This window comes from Canis aureus, chromosome 21, assembly GCF_053574225.1.
Source record: "Canis aureus isolate CA01 chromosome 21, VMU_Caureus_v.1.0, whole genome shotgun sequence".
NCBI lineage: Eukaryota > Metazoa > Chordata > Mammalia > Carnivora > Canidae > Canis > Canis aureus.
The window spans coordinates 11,302,429-11,317,884 of NC_135631.1; the positions used below are offsets into that span (position 1 = coordinate 11,302,429).

General features: G+C 56.1%; 1 protein-coding gene and 1 long non-coding RNA gene across 10 annotated transcripts in view; one reads left to right on the forward strand and one right to left on the reverse strand.

Moving 5' to 3' along the window:
• The window catches only part of CD82 (CD82 molecule), a 52,709-nt gene that overhangs the window by 26,479 nt on the left and 10,774 nt on the right, over positions 1-15,456 (forward strand). For all 9 annotated transcript variants that reach the window (XM_077862972.1, XM_077862980.1, XM_077862978.1 and 6 more), the window contains 4 exons: positions 1,605-1,687; positions 7,321-7,393; positions 12,230-12,354; positions 12,484-12,558. In XM_077862972.1, the coding sequence (XP_077719098.1) occupies positions 1,605-1,687; positions 7,321-7,393; positions 12,230-12,354; positions 12,484-12,558 (356 nt within the window). The remainder of the gene's footprint in view (positions 1-1,604; positions 1,688-7,320; positions 7,394-12,229; positions 12,355-12,483; positions 12,559-15,456) is intronic.
• Positions 11,987-15,296, reverse strand: LOC144292533 (uncharacterized). The gene is made up of 4 exons (XR_013359898.1): positions 15,165-15,296; positions 13,673-13,736; positions 13,040-13,195; positions 11,987-12,589 (listed from the first exon to the last, which is right to left on the reverse strand). It is a non-coding gene; the product is annotated as an uncharacterized LOC144292533 (long non-coding RNA).

Below are 15,456 nucleotides of genomic sequence, written 5' to 3' on the forward strand. Positions count from 1 at the left end.
CCCTCTCCCCTATCCCGGGAGCTATAGAAAGTCAAAGCTGAGCTCCCCCTGGCAAGGATGATAGAAGATTATTATTTCCAGAAAAGGCAGAGGGGACCTGCTTATGGACAGGGGATGTTCACAAGGCTTAGGACTGTGAGTTTTACCCTTTATTACCCTTGCAGGAGGAAGAAGGGGTGAAGCCTGCCCCTCAGCCCTCCTTCCCTCTGCTCTGTGGCCTGCTCCCCACCTCCCCTCCCTTGGGGCCTGTGGGAACAGGACTGGGCCTCGTGCCTGCTTCCCTACCCCCAAGCCCAGCTCTGCCCAAGCAGCTGTCCTATGCAGCTGTCCTGGCCTCAGCTGCCCAGCGCTGGCTCCCATCACCCCACAGAGCTGAGAGCTGGCTGCTCTCATTCCTGGATTGTATGGCTTCAGGGAGGGGTGAGGGCAGCCGGCTTGCAGCTCCCCTCTTCCTCCTTGAGTCCCGCCCTGGCCTGTGGTCCATCAGTGCGGAAAGACAGACACCAGCGTGCTCCAGCATGGTTTGTGTTGTTTCAGAAACATGGGTGTATCACCCAGGATGACAGTGAAGAATTGGAAACAGCCGTGTGTCTAACCATCGAGTGTTGGTTACATGCTCTGTGATGTGTCTGTATCTGGGACTTTAACCCCTAGGATCCTTGGGGGCTCCTGCATGGGTTTTATGGGGCCTGAGAACCCCCGGAAATTATATGTAAAATGCTGCCTGTGCATGAATTTTTCTGGAGGAACCTGACCCTCCAAAATGTTAAATGATCAACAGTATGGAATCCTATGCAACATGTAAAGTTATGTTGTAGAACATTCTTCCAGCATACAGAGACAGTATATTGTAGAATGAAAAAAGCAGGTTACAAATCACGCTATATAGTAAGAGCCCAGTTTTGTTTGAAACCATCTGTGAGACACACATGCTACAAGCATAACTACTAAAATGATGACAGTTTTTTTTTTTTTTTATCTCTGGGGTGAGATAAAAATTTTTGTTGGATTCATGTTACTCTGCTGGATGTTCTGTCCGTTGGATGTTCTACAAACTTGTTCCTCTACTGGTTCCCATTGTGAGGAAACGGTGGAAGGAGCACTCGGTCCCTTTTCTGAGAGTCTGGACCACCCTCCCTTCTCCCCCAGCAGCCCCCTGGCCCCAGAGGGGGCTGCAGATCCGTGCCACAAGCTGTGGTCTCTTCTCTGGGTCTCCAGCAGTCACCTGCTAGCTTCCTGGCCTCCTAACTTTGACCAGCATCCATGTGGGTATTTCCAAAGCCCTAGAGGATCTTATGTAATTTCCCTCCAGGCTCCATTCCCTCTGGCCTGGTAGAGGGGCCAGGCCAGACTCCAACTGTCAAAACATCAAGCAACCGAGATGGCCTATAGGCCTACCCTGCCTAGCTGTGTGGCTTTGGGCCAGTCATTCAACCTCTCTGGGCCTCAAGGCGCCATAAAATGGGACCTTATGTTAGCACCTCCCTCTGAGATTGCTGCAAGGACAAGCTGGGATGATTTGGGGCTGCTGGGTCACTGATGCCCATCAGCTTTGTTCCCTTTCCTCTTGGCCCTGACCTACCTGTCTCCTCTCTTCTCGCCAGGGAGCTCCAGGACCGGCAGGATGGGGTCAGCCTGTATCAAAGTCACCAAGTACTTTCTCTTCCTCTTCAACTTGCTCTTCTTTGTAAGTATGACCAGCACCAGCCGACCACCTCCAGCAGAGACTCTTCCCTGGGGCAGCCCAGTCTGAGACCCTGCAGAGGCTCCAGGCCCAGAATGGTGGTGGTAGGGGGTGGTGGGTGGGGGCTGAGGCAGACCATTGCAAATGGAAGTGGGTGGGGCCAGCCAGGAGATCTCCTGGAACTTGCATTCCAGCTGGTTCTGTGGCAGGGCCCTGGGTACCTCTCTGAGCTGTCCCCTCTCCTGGAGCACTAAGGTCCTGGCTAGTCGGGGTTGGAGGTGGGCGTGGGTGGGGAAGAGCCCCCTGGGTGTCCCCTCACTCATCCGCAGAGGGTTCCCTGAAATCTTTCGTGCCCTGTGCTGGCTCCCCTGCTCTCCTGCGCCCCCTCTGAAGAATTTGCTGTTATGATCCTAGATTTCAGCAGCCCCTTCCCCCCACCCCCACTGGGGGGGTTGTACCCTCACCTCCCAGACCGTGTGCAAGAGAGGCAGGCTTGAGGCCAGAGTGGGGACACAGTCCCCCTTCCCCAGACCCACCCTGGCAGGCCTCACCGAGTCCCTGAGCCCCAGGGCCGCCCAGATGGAAGCCTGGTGTCCATCTGGAGCTGGTTTTCCTCAATTTTCCTCTCAGGCCTGGCACTGACTGACTCCTTTTGCTTGCAGTTGCCAGGATGATGTGTGTGTTTGAGTGTGTATGTGAGTGAGAGTATGTGTGTGAGTGTATGAGTGTGGACACATGAGTGTATGAGTATGGATGTGTGTATGAGTGTATGAGCAATCAGTGTGTGAGTGTGGGGGGTAGGGAGGAGACTGATGCATGTGTGAGAGTACATGTTAGTGTGCACGTGTGTGAAAGTACATGCGTGTGTATCTGTGAATGTATGTGATGGGGCAGGGGGGAGAGTGATGCATGTGTGTGTGCATGCATGTGTGTGAGTGCATGTGTGTGAATGTGCGTGTATACATGAGTGTGTAAGTGTGATGGGGCAGCAGGGAGTGGCCCAAGAGGCCTTCCTGGGCCCCGGGGGGCTTGGGGGCTGTGTCTCCTCTGTGTTGGTGGTTCAACCTCTAGCATTTAAAAATCAGGCTGAAAAACAGGATGTTTTTATTATGATCTGATTTTATTTTAAAAAACTATACACACATATGAAGATATTTTGAGAGGAGAAGATGCCTCTTCTGACAGGGATTCTTGAGAATTTGGATTTTCTTCTGCATGCCTCTCTACATTTTCCAAATTTTCCACAATGGACATGATTTCCTGGGGAAAAGGCATTACATAGGGTTGTAGACAGTTTGGGAAGTAATCGTTCTTAATTCCCCCTCTAACTATAACCCAACACACAGGTGCTTACAAGTGTGCTCCTGGCACATGCAAACCCACACACGTGCACGTGCACACGCATGCATCCAGACCTGCCCTGCCGGTTGTCCACACTGGCTCTGGCCCCAGCCCCCTCCTCGGGGACAGTGCTGAGGCCTTGTGTGGCTGTCATCCAGCCAGATCTGGAAGCCACCTAGGGCAGGGCCTGGGCACCTAGGCTTCTCTGGCTTGACAGTCAGCTCCCTCCTGGCTGGGCCAGGGCTCTGGGAAATGGTTGCCCATACAGCCGGAGCCAAGCCTTCCCTGGCAAGTGCGTAGCTCCTGGGCCTCAGCCTGGCTTCAAGGCCACCTGGTCAGGACTGGGGAACAGGAGGGTCGGAATGCTGTGCTTCTATCCCTGGGACCCTAGGGATTGGAGCGAGGAGTCTAGGCTATGGCCTAGGAGGTGCGGGGGCTTGCAGCCCAGGGGCACAGCCTGTTCACCCCATGCAGTGAGAGGGAGGGGATAGAGACTTTGCAGAGAAAGGAAACAGGGTTGATGGTTTTGGCCAAGGAGTCCCTTCTCATCCTGCTCCTAGCCTGCCCCGTGGAGCCAGGACTGGAAAAGCTTGTCTCTGGCCAGAGCTTCGGGGGCTGGCTGGCGGGAGTCAGGTGTTAACTCCCTGTGTGCTGGGGCCCAGGATGGCCCCCCAGGATGTGGGGATGGGTGGGGCGGGAGAGGGCAAAGGAGAGACTTACAGGGACATTGTGCATTTGTCCACTCATTCGCTCATCACCCATTCGCCAACGGGATATTTGACATCTCTGTATTCAGACCCCGATTGTGGGTGCCAGGTGGACACGCCAACAGAAGAGCCATGGTTTCTGCACTTGGGGCTGTATTCTGGGGGTGCGGGATGATGTGGGCTCCAGTCAAGTACTTATTCAAATGGATGATAAAAAGGCGGTTGTGCTAGGTGCTGGGCATGAAGGATACGGCCCCCAGGAGAGCAGAGAATAGGGCAGTTGACCCTGTCGGGATGGTCAGCAAAAGCTCCCTGGAGTTGTAGGTGTGGCGGGGCCGGAGCAGGAGAGGAGAGGGGAGTTCTGGGAGAAGCAGCAAAAGTCCAGCGTGGGGGAGTGGGGCAGAGGGTGGCTCCCCGGGATGCAGGCCGCACCCGCCTTCCAGGAAGGATTCTGGTCTTCGTTTTATGCACAGTGGGAAGTGGTTACATGATCAGACTTGTGGTTTGGAAAGTTCGCTCTGGCTGCTGTGTGTGCTCGTGTGTGCGTACATGTACACGTGTACATCCTTGCCTGCACCCCTTCCCGGCCCCAAACTCCCCGCAAAATTGCCTCATCAGCTATTCTTAGGTTCACAGAAGCCCAGAGGCTGCTGATGCTGTTCTGGGGAAAGACGCTGGCGTGAGGGTCCTGGCTCCTGGCTGAGCCCGTCGGGAGATTCTGGTGGAGCTGAGGGGTGGTTCATGTGGGGGGTGCCCCATGGTTCCAGTCTTGGTTCACAGAGAAAGAGGGGGCCCTAGTGTCTCCCCCTGTTTTTTTTGGCCGCCTGGCTGGGCCTTTCTCCGGCTGGCCTACAGCCTCCTGGCTGGTCCAGCCATACCAGATGGCAGTCGTTGAACATGAGACCCACAGAGGGACCGACAGGCCAGTGCCTTTTTGGGTGCTTTGAGGCCAGCTGAGGAGGTTAGCTGGGCAGTCCTGGATTTCCATCGACTTGGGGCTGTGTTTGCCCAGAGGGTATTTTCTGCCCTACCCTGTGAGAGCAGAGGTGGGCAGGTGAGGGGCTGCCATAGGGCTCTGAGGTACACAGGAGCAGACTGTGGGCCGGACGCCTGGCCATTGGCCAACCGTGCCATGAGGTGCAGGCTTGGGGTGGGCAGGGCCTCGAGAATCATTGGGAACCAGACTCCCAGGTTCTGTAAAGTCCCCCTTCATCCCAGCAAGCTGTGTCACCTGAGAGGAACCTTTCCCCTCAAAAGCACCTCAGAAGCCTCCCTGTCCCCAGAGACTGACTTTCCAGGTGAAGGCCCAGGACCGGTCCCAAGGGTCCCTGCTGCTAGTGTGCCACCATCTGGCCTGGCTTCCAGCCCCTCGTGGATGGACTGGGTGACCTCTGGCAAGGTTGGGGCCTCTGTTTCCCCCATCTGTAGCATGAGGACAGTAACAGGGTCCACCTGGCAAGGGGGGAGGTGGCGTCAAGTGGCCTGCCGGGAGACAGGAGAGATGTAGGGTCATCATCAGAGATGTAGGGTCATCATCAGCTGCGGTTGTTTTTAAGGGGCCCAGAGGAGCGTAGGGTGAGTGAGGTCCTCGCTTGGGGATGAGAAGTGGCACCACGCTGTGCCTCAGGGCTTTGCTCCCTTTAAAAAGCAAAAAAAAAAAAAAAAAAAAAAAAAAAAAAAAAATCACAATACCCATCCCGCCTTTATTTAAAAGGTTGATATTTTATCATGGATTTTAAAATTAATTCTGGTTTTTAAAAAATAATTACTGTAAATTCTTATTAATCTTGGTTGCTGAGTTTTTGGTTTTCATTTTTTATTTTTTGGCATCCTCTTAATTTTTATGCCCAGGGCAAGCATCCTGTTTGCCTTACTCTGGGCCTGGCTCTGGCTTTAATGATGATACTGGGTAGAGCAAGGCTGATGGAGCCCCTTGGGCTGGGGTGCTCACACCACCCCGCAGGCTTTGTCAGTAGCTGCTGGCCTTGCAGAGTAGGGGATGATGGCTGAGGTGGGGACCCGGAGCCTGTGATAGAGGTGGGTGGTGACGTGCTAGGACTCTCAAGGTGGCTGATTCCTGAGGTGGGCTCAGGCCAGGCCCTGGGAGAAGGGCAGCACTGTGGGCCTGATGCAGGATCCTCTACTCCCCAAGGGAACCTGGGCCTTTGCCCACACTGCAGGCTCTTCCCAGCCTTAGCTGGCTTGGTGGGATGTGGATCTTGGCTGGGTTCCAGCTGGGGAGATAGGCTCAGGCTGTGGGCCTTGCAGATTAGGGGAAGAGGGAGGAAGCAGGGAATCCCTGGGCCTACCCCTGCCGCTCGCCCCACACCTGCCTTTCTATTCCTGCCTTTCCAGTGGGTTCATGAGCTCATTCCTTTCCTGAGCATTTAGCTTATAGGCCCCTGGACATACAGAGCTGCGTGCAACCTGACCCTGACCTCAGGGAGCTCACAGTCCACCAGAGAGAGACACACACAGAGCACATTAAATCCAGTGGGAGAGGGGATCCCTGGGTGGCTCAGTGGTTCAGCCCACTGAGTGGCTCAGTGCCTTCAGCCCAGGGCGTGATCCTGGAGTCCCAGGATCGAGTCCCACATCAGGCTCCCTGCATGGGGCCTGCTTCTCCCTCTGCCTGTGTCTCTGCCTCTCTCTGTGTGTGTCTGTCATGAGTAAATAAATAAAATCTTTAAAAAAAAAATCCAGTGGGAGAGGCACCTGGGTGGCTCAGGTCATGATTCTGGGATCCTGGGATCGAGTCCCACATCAGGCTTCCTGCATGGAGCCTGCTTCTCCCTCTGCCTATGTATCTGCCTCTCTCTCTCTGTCTCTCATGAATAAATAAATAAAATCTAAAAAAAAAAAAAAAAAAAAGAAAGAAAGAAAGAAAAAAAAAAGCCAGCAGGAATGGCTATTAAGAAGGGTCCAGGGATCCCTGGGTGGCGCCGCGGTTTGGCGCCTGCCTTTGGCCCAGGGCGTGATCCTGGAGACCCGGGATCGAATCCCACGTCGGGCTCCCGGTGCATGGAGCCTGCTTCTCCCTCTGCCTGTGTCTCCGCCTCTCTCTCTCTCTCTCTCTGTGTGACTATCGTAAATAAATAAATAAAAATTAAAAAAAAAAAAAAAAAAAAAAGAAGGGTCCAAAGGTAGTTACCACAGAGTAGGGGATCCTCTGTCTGCCTGGGGGGGTCAGGAGCTCTGAACAGCAAGTGGGCTTTGTTGTTCAAGTCCATGGAAGGATTTCTCCAGAGCTTGTTTGGGATGTCCTCAGCCCCTGAGCCAGGCTAGGGTGGAGGGGATGAGCATGGAAGAGGGCCAGGAGGTAAAGTAGAAAGGTACTCCTGGGAGGAGGCTGCACCCCTCAAAGCTAAGAGGCATGGTCTGACCACGTATGGGCATGGGGTAGGGGAGATGGAGGCAGAAGGGGCTCCCCACGCATGGCCCTACTGTGTGGTTGGTGGTGTGTACCAGGACTGGGGGTGTGGGAGTACCTGAGGATGGAGGTGGTGCTCCCCCCATGTCCTCCCTGGCTGCAGGGGCAGCTGGGCAGGACCCCCTCAGTCCCCCATTCACTGCTCCTTCTCCTTCCAGATCCTGGGCGCGGTGATCCTGGGTTTCGGGGTGTGGATCCTGGCCGACAGGAGCAGTTTCATCTCTGTGCTACGTAAGGGTCCCTCTGTTCCCCCACCCCTCACCTCCCGCCCCGCCCAGCTGGCTCTGGAGCGGTGGGCCTGGGCAGCAGGCAGGGCAGCTCCTGAGACTTGAGCCTCAAAGCCAGTCACTCTTCCAGCTGACCTCAGGGCCTTGCCCAGGTCCTGTGCTGACCACTCTGCTGTGGGCCCCTCTGCAGGGTTTTTCGGAAAGAATTTTCTCTCCCTCCCCACACAAAGCTGCTGTTGTCTGAAGAACACTGGGGGTTGAGGGAGTCTTGCTCTCCCATCGGGGCCCTTTCCCCGCAGCCCTGACCTTGAGAAAGCCTCTTACATTCCCTGTCCCTCCGTTTGCCAGCTCAGCAAGATGTGGGCAACAGCCCCTCCCCAGTCATTCAGGGAAGTGTAGGAAAGGCCGGGAAAGACTGATTGTCAGGAGTTGATGGTGTGCCTACTGTGCGCCTGGTGCCAGCTAGATGCGTCAGGCCTGTGGACCGAGGGGGAAGTCACCAGCCCAGCCTCCGTTGTTTGTGCTCATTGTGTGCCAAGCCCGGGGCCCGGCATTTTGCACATGAAAATTGCCTTAATCCCACAACAGCCCTGCAAGGTATTCTAGTCCCACCTTACAAATGAAGAGATGTGGCTCAGAGAAGTGATGCCCCTGGCTCGTGTTCACAGAGTCAGTGATAGGTGTGAGACTTGAACCCCTAGAGCTTTGATCCTAAATGCTGCCCGTGGTAGGGGGAACCCAGCATGGAAGCCCCTTCTCTCACTATTGAAGCAGAAGGAAAGAAGCCCAAAGCACTCCTGCACAGACGATGAGAGCCTTTCCAGGTCTACTCACAGCCTCCCCCAGGAAGCCTGCCAGGCTTGCTGCACTGATCTCATGGGCACCCTGAGGTGGAAGGGAGGCACAGCTGAGGGCCCCAAGTAGCACAGTGATGCCACTCCCCTCAGTGAGTGCATCCTTGGCTCACTTCCCTCCCAGCTGCCGCTGAGGCAGCAGGTTTGGCCTCAGGCCCACGACAGCTGCTTGATTTGAATAAAGCGGAACCAGGCTAGGATGGGTGATGGAGAGGCCACACCTGTCACTGTGGCCCCAGGGGGCCAGGCCTCCCCTCAGACCTGAAAGGAAGCAAGGATGGTCCACCCTCCAGCCACATCCGATGCAGCCTGGGGCTGGCTGTTAGTTCTGCCTCCTTCTGGGGGGCTGCAGACTGGGGGCTTGGGTCTGCATTTCCCACCCCTGCTCCCTATGCCTTCCCAATGGGGGACACTTGCTCCTCCGCTCTGATTAGGACCAGGCTCCCCCACTTCCTGGCTGTGGCCCACACCCAGTGGGCCCTGCACCGTGGGGCAAAGTCTCAAGGCCCAGCTCACCTGCTGCATCTCTGTCCTCTGCACTTCGCCCCCGGCCGCAGGAACCCTCCTGCTGCACCTCTGGCCTCCTCCCTGTTCAGTTCGCAAACTCTTGAGCTGCCGGGATCTAGAGGTCCCCTAGATGCACCCGGAATGTTTGCACAAATACAAGGGCCCTGGGCCCACCCCAAGGGATTTGACTCCATTGGTGTGTGGGTGGTGGGCCTGGAGCACTGTCGTTTTTTAAAAACTCCCCAGGTGATTTCCCAGGCAGCCAGGGTGCAGAAGCACTGATCTAGCAGAAGGAAAGATTTGCTAAGAGTCACACAGCACATAAGGGCCAGGGCTGTGACCCAGGACTCCTGACCTGCTCTGATCCAGGCCTGCGTGACACAGCTCTTCCCTCACCTAACTGAAGCCTCACTGAGTCCACAGGGTGAGGTGTCTCTGTCCCCATTAAACAGTGCAGGAAATTGCAGCCACAGAGAGGGAAAGTAACTCATCCCAGGACACACAGCCAGGGGCTGGAGCTGGGATGTGAACCAGGCGGCATGGCTCCTGAGCTCCCACACTCCGAGCCCCTGTACTGCAGGGTTCCATAGGTGTCACGCATTCCTGCCTTAACCAGAGGGAGCAAGCGCCATGGTGTGGAGCAGACTCTAGGGCTGGGCTGCCGAGGTTCAGATCCTGGCTCTGCTGCCTGCTAGCTGGGTGATCCTGGGCCAGTTACTTCACCTCTCTCTGCCTCTTCATCTGGAAAATGGGAGTAGGAATAGAATATATCCCATAAGGTTATGGCGAAAAATTAAATGAGTTAATATACAAGAAGCATTTAGAACAGCTCCTCCTAAAGAGTCACCCCTACGTAAGTGATTGTTAAATTGATAATGACATTTTTAGGAAGGAGGATTTAGTTCGATTTTATAGAGAAAGAAACAGAGGCCAGCGAGGCCAGCGAACAGCTTGCCCGCATTCAGAGCCGGTTAGCAGCAGAGCTGGGATTAGACCCCCTATGTTGTTGCCTCGGGTCTCTTTCATATTGGGCCGCTTCTACCTCGCTGGCACCTGCCGGGCCCGGCAAGACCAAGATGTTTCTGCCATGCACAGCGGAGGGCCCCCCCTTCCTAAGTCAGGTTGCTCAGATTGGGGCCAGCCCGAGACTCCGGGTGAGGTCAAGGACTGGCGTCCACTAGATGTTCTGAGAAGCCGAGACCCCGCGGCCGGGCTGGCCTTCTGGGGGAGAACCTGAGTTGGTGGTCTCAGCCCTGGGGTCTTGCCTGCTGCCCTCCCGCCCCCCTGGCGCTCCCCGCTGGGCTTCAGGGCTCTTAGGGACAAATTAGATTGTAAATCTACCCTCAGCGGCCTGTTGTGGAAATAAAGCAGATGATTCGGATAAAGGGCCTTGTTCTGGCTGGCACGCAGCGGATTCCAGGCCGTGCCAAGTTCCTTTTCTCTGGGAGTAGTCCCTGGGAGGAACCCGAACCCGGGAAGCTTAGAAAAAGTAGCACTGGGTGGCTTCCTCCTGACCATGCTGATTGCTGAGAGCAGGGCTGTCAGGGCCTGGAATGAAAGTGGGGGTTCAGTGCCAGGAACCCCCCACTCTCCCCCCAGCAGGGCACTGTCTCCTCCTGCCCACATCCCCCCTGCCTGCCTGGGGGCTCCTGCAGAAGAGCTGGGCGGGAGGCAGCCTTGCCCTGGCACCCTGAGAGCAGAGTGGGCTGGCCAGGGCCCTTCCTGAGCTCCAGAACATCCTGTCTGACCAGGAAGTGGAGCCGAATCAGGCCCTCCTCTCCACCCACCCTTCAGCTTTGTAGTTACTTCTTAAGGGCAGGAACGCCCCCTGGGTGGCCCGAGGTGGGGCCCTCAGCTTTCCGAGGCCCCCCAGGTTGCTGGCCAGTGTTCTCCTTGCTGACGTCACTCCTGCCAGCTCTGGACATGCCCCCCTTAGGAGAGCACAATAATTTGCAGATTCCAGGTGGTCTTGCAGGAAAAGTCTGTCCAGTTGTGATGGACCCAGGAACCTACATCCCTAAGAGGTTCCCCTGATCTGCTAATGCACTCCAGGATGCTCTCCAGCTTTCTGGAAACATCCTGCCCCAGCTGCCTCCTGAGGGTGCAGGGGCTGTGGTGGGAGGAGTCTGCAGCCCCCTGCCAGTGGGGGAGGCACATTGACCCTGGCGCTCCTGGCATATGACCACCCCTGGGTAGAGCGCACCTCATCCAGGTGGGCTGAGAGTGGGGGTGAGCCACGACCTGTTCTGGCAGGGGATGTGCTGGGCTTCTTGGGAAATGCTGGTCCAGTGCCCCGACCTCCACCCACCTGGTGGGCTCTGTCTGCCCACGGCCCTGAAGAGGGTCCCTTGCCATTGGGCCCCTCCCTCCATGCCTGAAGCATGTCACCTGTCGGACTCACGGTGGCCCGTTCTGTCTCCTTCAAATACATCAGCCTCACTCCTTCCTCCTTGCTGTTCCCACTGCCTGGAACTCCTCCCCCTCTCAGATCTTCACTAGGGCTGCGTCCCCATTCTCCTCTCAGCTCAAATGTCACCTGCTCAGTCCAGCCTTCCCCAGCCACCGGCCCACTCCCTGCCCCACGGCTCTCTACATGGAGCCTCTGTGTCTGTGTGCAGCTCTTCCCACAACCAGGAGATCTGTTCCAGGCACTTATTGTCTCTATGCCCCCACCCCACTGAATGGCAGCTCCTTGGTGTGGGGACCTCCTCACTCCAACTTCTGTATCCCCAGCAGCCAGCACCCAGTCTGGCCCACGGTGGGCACCTGGTAAACTGGTTAGCTGAATGAATACGCGCCTGTGTCAATAGGTGTGTCCCATGCGTCAGGGGAAGGAGCCTGCAGGTCTCTAAATCCCAGCCCCGCCCTGGGCCCCCACCGCTCTGAGCCTCAGTGAAATGGCTGGGCCAGTGCCTACCAGACAGAGCTATGTCAGAGCTGGGGTTGGTGTGTGTGGAGCCCTAGGGACACAGGGAGTGGGTGGGACAGCCTGGTATTTACCGTTATAGGGACAGGGAGGAAAGCAGGCCTTTAAAGCCTGTGACCTCAGCAGGGGGTGAACCTTCCAGGCTGTGGTTCATTCATTCAGCACACCTTTCGGGCGACACTTTGCTGTGCCAGACGCTGTTAGGAGTGCGGTATAGCTAGGGGCTCAGCAGGGATCAAAGTCCCTGTCCTTGTCCAGTTCACCTCGAAAGGTGGGGTCGCAGACAAGAACAGCAGTAAAACGTAGCTTTTGCAATCCTAAACACCAAGGAGAAAATTAAGAGGACTGGGGATTAGGATAGATTGGGGGTGGAAGGGAGAGAGGGCACACATCCACAGGAGGGATGCGGGGGCAGGGAGCAGGGTCCCCGTGGGTGGGGCAGGGGTGGGGGGCTGACCCCAGTGCTCTGACTCCAAGGGGAGCGGTCCCAGACCTTGGGGCCCTGCTCCTGGTGGTGTGCCTGGCTGATCAAATGCCCTTCTTTCCACCCCAGAGACCTCCTCCAACTCCCTCAAGGTGGGGGCCTGTGTCTTCATCGGTGTGGGTGCCGTCACCATGTTCATGGGCTTCCTGGGCTGCATCGGTGCCATCAAGGAGGTCCGCTGCCTGCTGGGGCTGGTGAGTTCCCTGTTCACCAGTGGGGCCTATGCTACCCTGGGCCAGCTGTGGGAACGTACACAGCTGTGAGTGGGATGGGGGCACCTGCGGGGGGCCATGCAGCTGACTCCATGCTGCTCTGTGTTCCAGTACTTTGCCTTCCTCCTCCTCATGCTCATCGTCCAGGTGGCCGCTGGAGTCCTCTTCTACTTCAGCACAGGCAAGGTAAGCATCCTTCTGGCTGGGCTGGGCTGGGCTGAGGGAGAGACAAAAAGGCCTCTTAGTTGTCACAGACAAACTCATGAGGTGCCCAGCAACTCCCTGCCCCACCACCCTGGGTCCTTCGGTCCCTGTGACCTGCTGGGATATGAGGGGGGGCAGCATCTTGGGTGGAGTCGCTGCTGGGCCTGCACACAGCTCTACCCCAGCACTTTGTAGCTGTGGGGCAGCGGGGAAGCCACTCGCCTCTCCGTGCCTGTCTCACCTTTCTGCAAACGAGGGACAGTGATAAATTTGACTTCCAAGGTTCTGGCGAGGATTTATCTTAGTAAAACACAGCACAGTGCTTGACATGGTAAACGCCCAATAAATGTTGTTTTTCTTGTTTTTATTCAAGCACCTCAGCAAGTACTAAATCCATGTCACTCATCCACAGATGAGGCCCAGGGAGGAGACTGTCAAGAAAGAGATTAGTTTTGTGGGGCACCTGGGTGGCTCAGTAGGTTAAGCGTCTGCCTTTGGCTCAGGTCATGATCCTGGGGTCCTAGGATGGAGCCCCGCATTGGGCTCTCTGCTCGTTGCGGAGCCTGCTTCTCCCTCTCTCTCTGTCTACTGTTCTCTCCAGCTTGTGCTCCCTCTCGCTCTGTCAAATTAAAACAAAAAATTAGTTTTGTATCACGGAGAAGGCACTCAGCTTTAAGAAATAGAAAATCAGGCTGACTGCGGCTTCAACTCTAAAGACATTTGCTGTCGACTTAACCAGAAGTTGGGTTGGACTCTCAGGGACCATGCTTCCCACTCTCTGTTCAGTATCCTCATCATGCCGCTTGCTTCTTCACACCACTCACCTCATGGTCACAAGACAGCTGCCACAGCACCAGGCACAACATCCATACTGGTGTAGCCAGAAGAAAGGGCAAGGGGCAGTGCCAGCCACCCCCCGCCCTTTTATCTGAAAAGCAAGTCCTCCAACAGTCTTGGCTAGACTGGGTCACAAAGGCACCCCTGGCTTCAGGGGGACTCTAAGGACAGAGGCATAAGGGAGAAGAGAAGCTGGGAATAGCCACTGGGTGAGACAGTCAATGGTGACTGTCAAGGTGACCCCCTATGGAACACCTACTGTGTGCACATGGCATCTTCTGGAGGCTTTACACACATTGTCTCATCCTCACGGCAGCTGTGCCCTGTGTTAGGTTGACAGAGGGAGACAGATACTCAGAGAGGTTAGAGCAATAACATCACAAGAACTAAAATCCTCAGCACCCTTGCAGTTGACTCAGGGCACACCCTATACTACTGAGTACAGTGCCGACCACTTTACTTTCATTCTTTCATGGATGCTCTCCATGCCTCCCCTGTCAGGGTAGCATGAGAATCCCCATCCAGCAGGGGAGGGGCAAAGGCACCCAGCCTGCCAGGGGCCGGGCCAGGCAGGGGCACAGACTCCAGGACTTAGACCCATGGCACACGGCCCGTGACCCAGCGGACCCTAGGACACCCGCCTTCCTCCAGCACTACGGTTCTCATCCACCGACTACGCAATCAGAGCAGGTGGCTAGTGGGTTCATTTCACCACTGGAAGGTCCAGTTGCCTCAGATCACCCTTAGAAGGAAGGTGGGAGGGCAAGTGGGGGGCTCAGCCAGTGAACAGCAGAGCCCGGATTTGAACCCAGGCAGCTTGCCTTCTGGGTTCATCAGGGTGAATTTGTCATTGCCGTGGTTCCAACCTGAGTCTGCTCTACTTATCTGTCATCCACGCCCAGCCTGCTTCTCAGGAGAATACAGCTGAGTTCCAGCACAGGGACAGGGTAACTAAAATCATAACAAGAGGTTGGAGTGCACACCGGAGGAGGAAAAGCCATGTCCCGGAAGCCAGGGCACTGGATATTGTCACTGAGGGCTAACTTGAATACTGAGCTTCCCAGCAGCCAAGGCTAAAGGGGAAATAGCAGTTTCAGTAGATGAAAGGAAGCTCTCTTGGCTGTCAGACAGGAAGCTGGTGTTTAAGGGAGGGAAACTCTTTTTCTCCGTGAAAGGATTGTGAGATCCAGTCTTTTGATTTCTGCCCCTTGGCACCTGGGGCTTCTCTGGGACCCAATTAGGGTGGACAAGAACTGGGCCCTGGTGAGCTGGTTTCTATGACTCAGGGGTCTTGGGCGGTCCACCTTCCCACAGTAATAAAGATGGCATCCATCTGTCGGATGCCAACCACATGTCAGGAGCTGGGCTGGTAACTTGATACACATTTCAGTTTCACAAGCGGTTTCCAGTGTAAGAAACTGAGGCCGGGAAAAGCAAAATGGCTTGTGGCCACAGCCACATGTAGCTTGGATGCGTCAGAGTGGAGCATTCCTTCCCCATCCCTCTGACCCAAGGCCCATGCCTCCCTCTACAGCACGCTGCCTCCCTGTGGGCTGTATAATCTGCTTGGCCGACGACCAGCAGCTATGCCTCGGAGGCGTCCCGCGGCCCCTGAGCAAGGCTGGTGTGGCGAATCAGGACTCCGGACTGCAGTCCAGACTGTCTGCCGTACCCGCCCCCCACATTCCCTCCTGCTTTCCCCTCCCCACCAGGCTCCGTGCCTCATGCCCCCTGGTCCCAGCCCAGCTCACCTGGGCCCACCTCTTCTGCAAGGCACAGGGACATTTCCTGGCTCTGCGGGGGAGGTTCTGGCACCATTCTCTGCCCGAGTTGGAATGAATGATTTATTTTTTCTCTCCCAGCACACTGTAAATCCCGCTGGGAGACTAAACATGTCCTTGATGATGTTTATTCCCGCAGATGAGGTCCAGCTGGGGAGGTGGGCCTTGGTGGGGCCTGGAGGAAGAGGCCTTTTAAAGGCAATGGGCTGGACTCCTCGCCCCCCCCCCCCCCCCCCCCCGCACTGTCCAGGCCTCCTGGGCA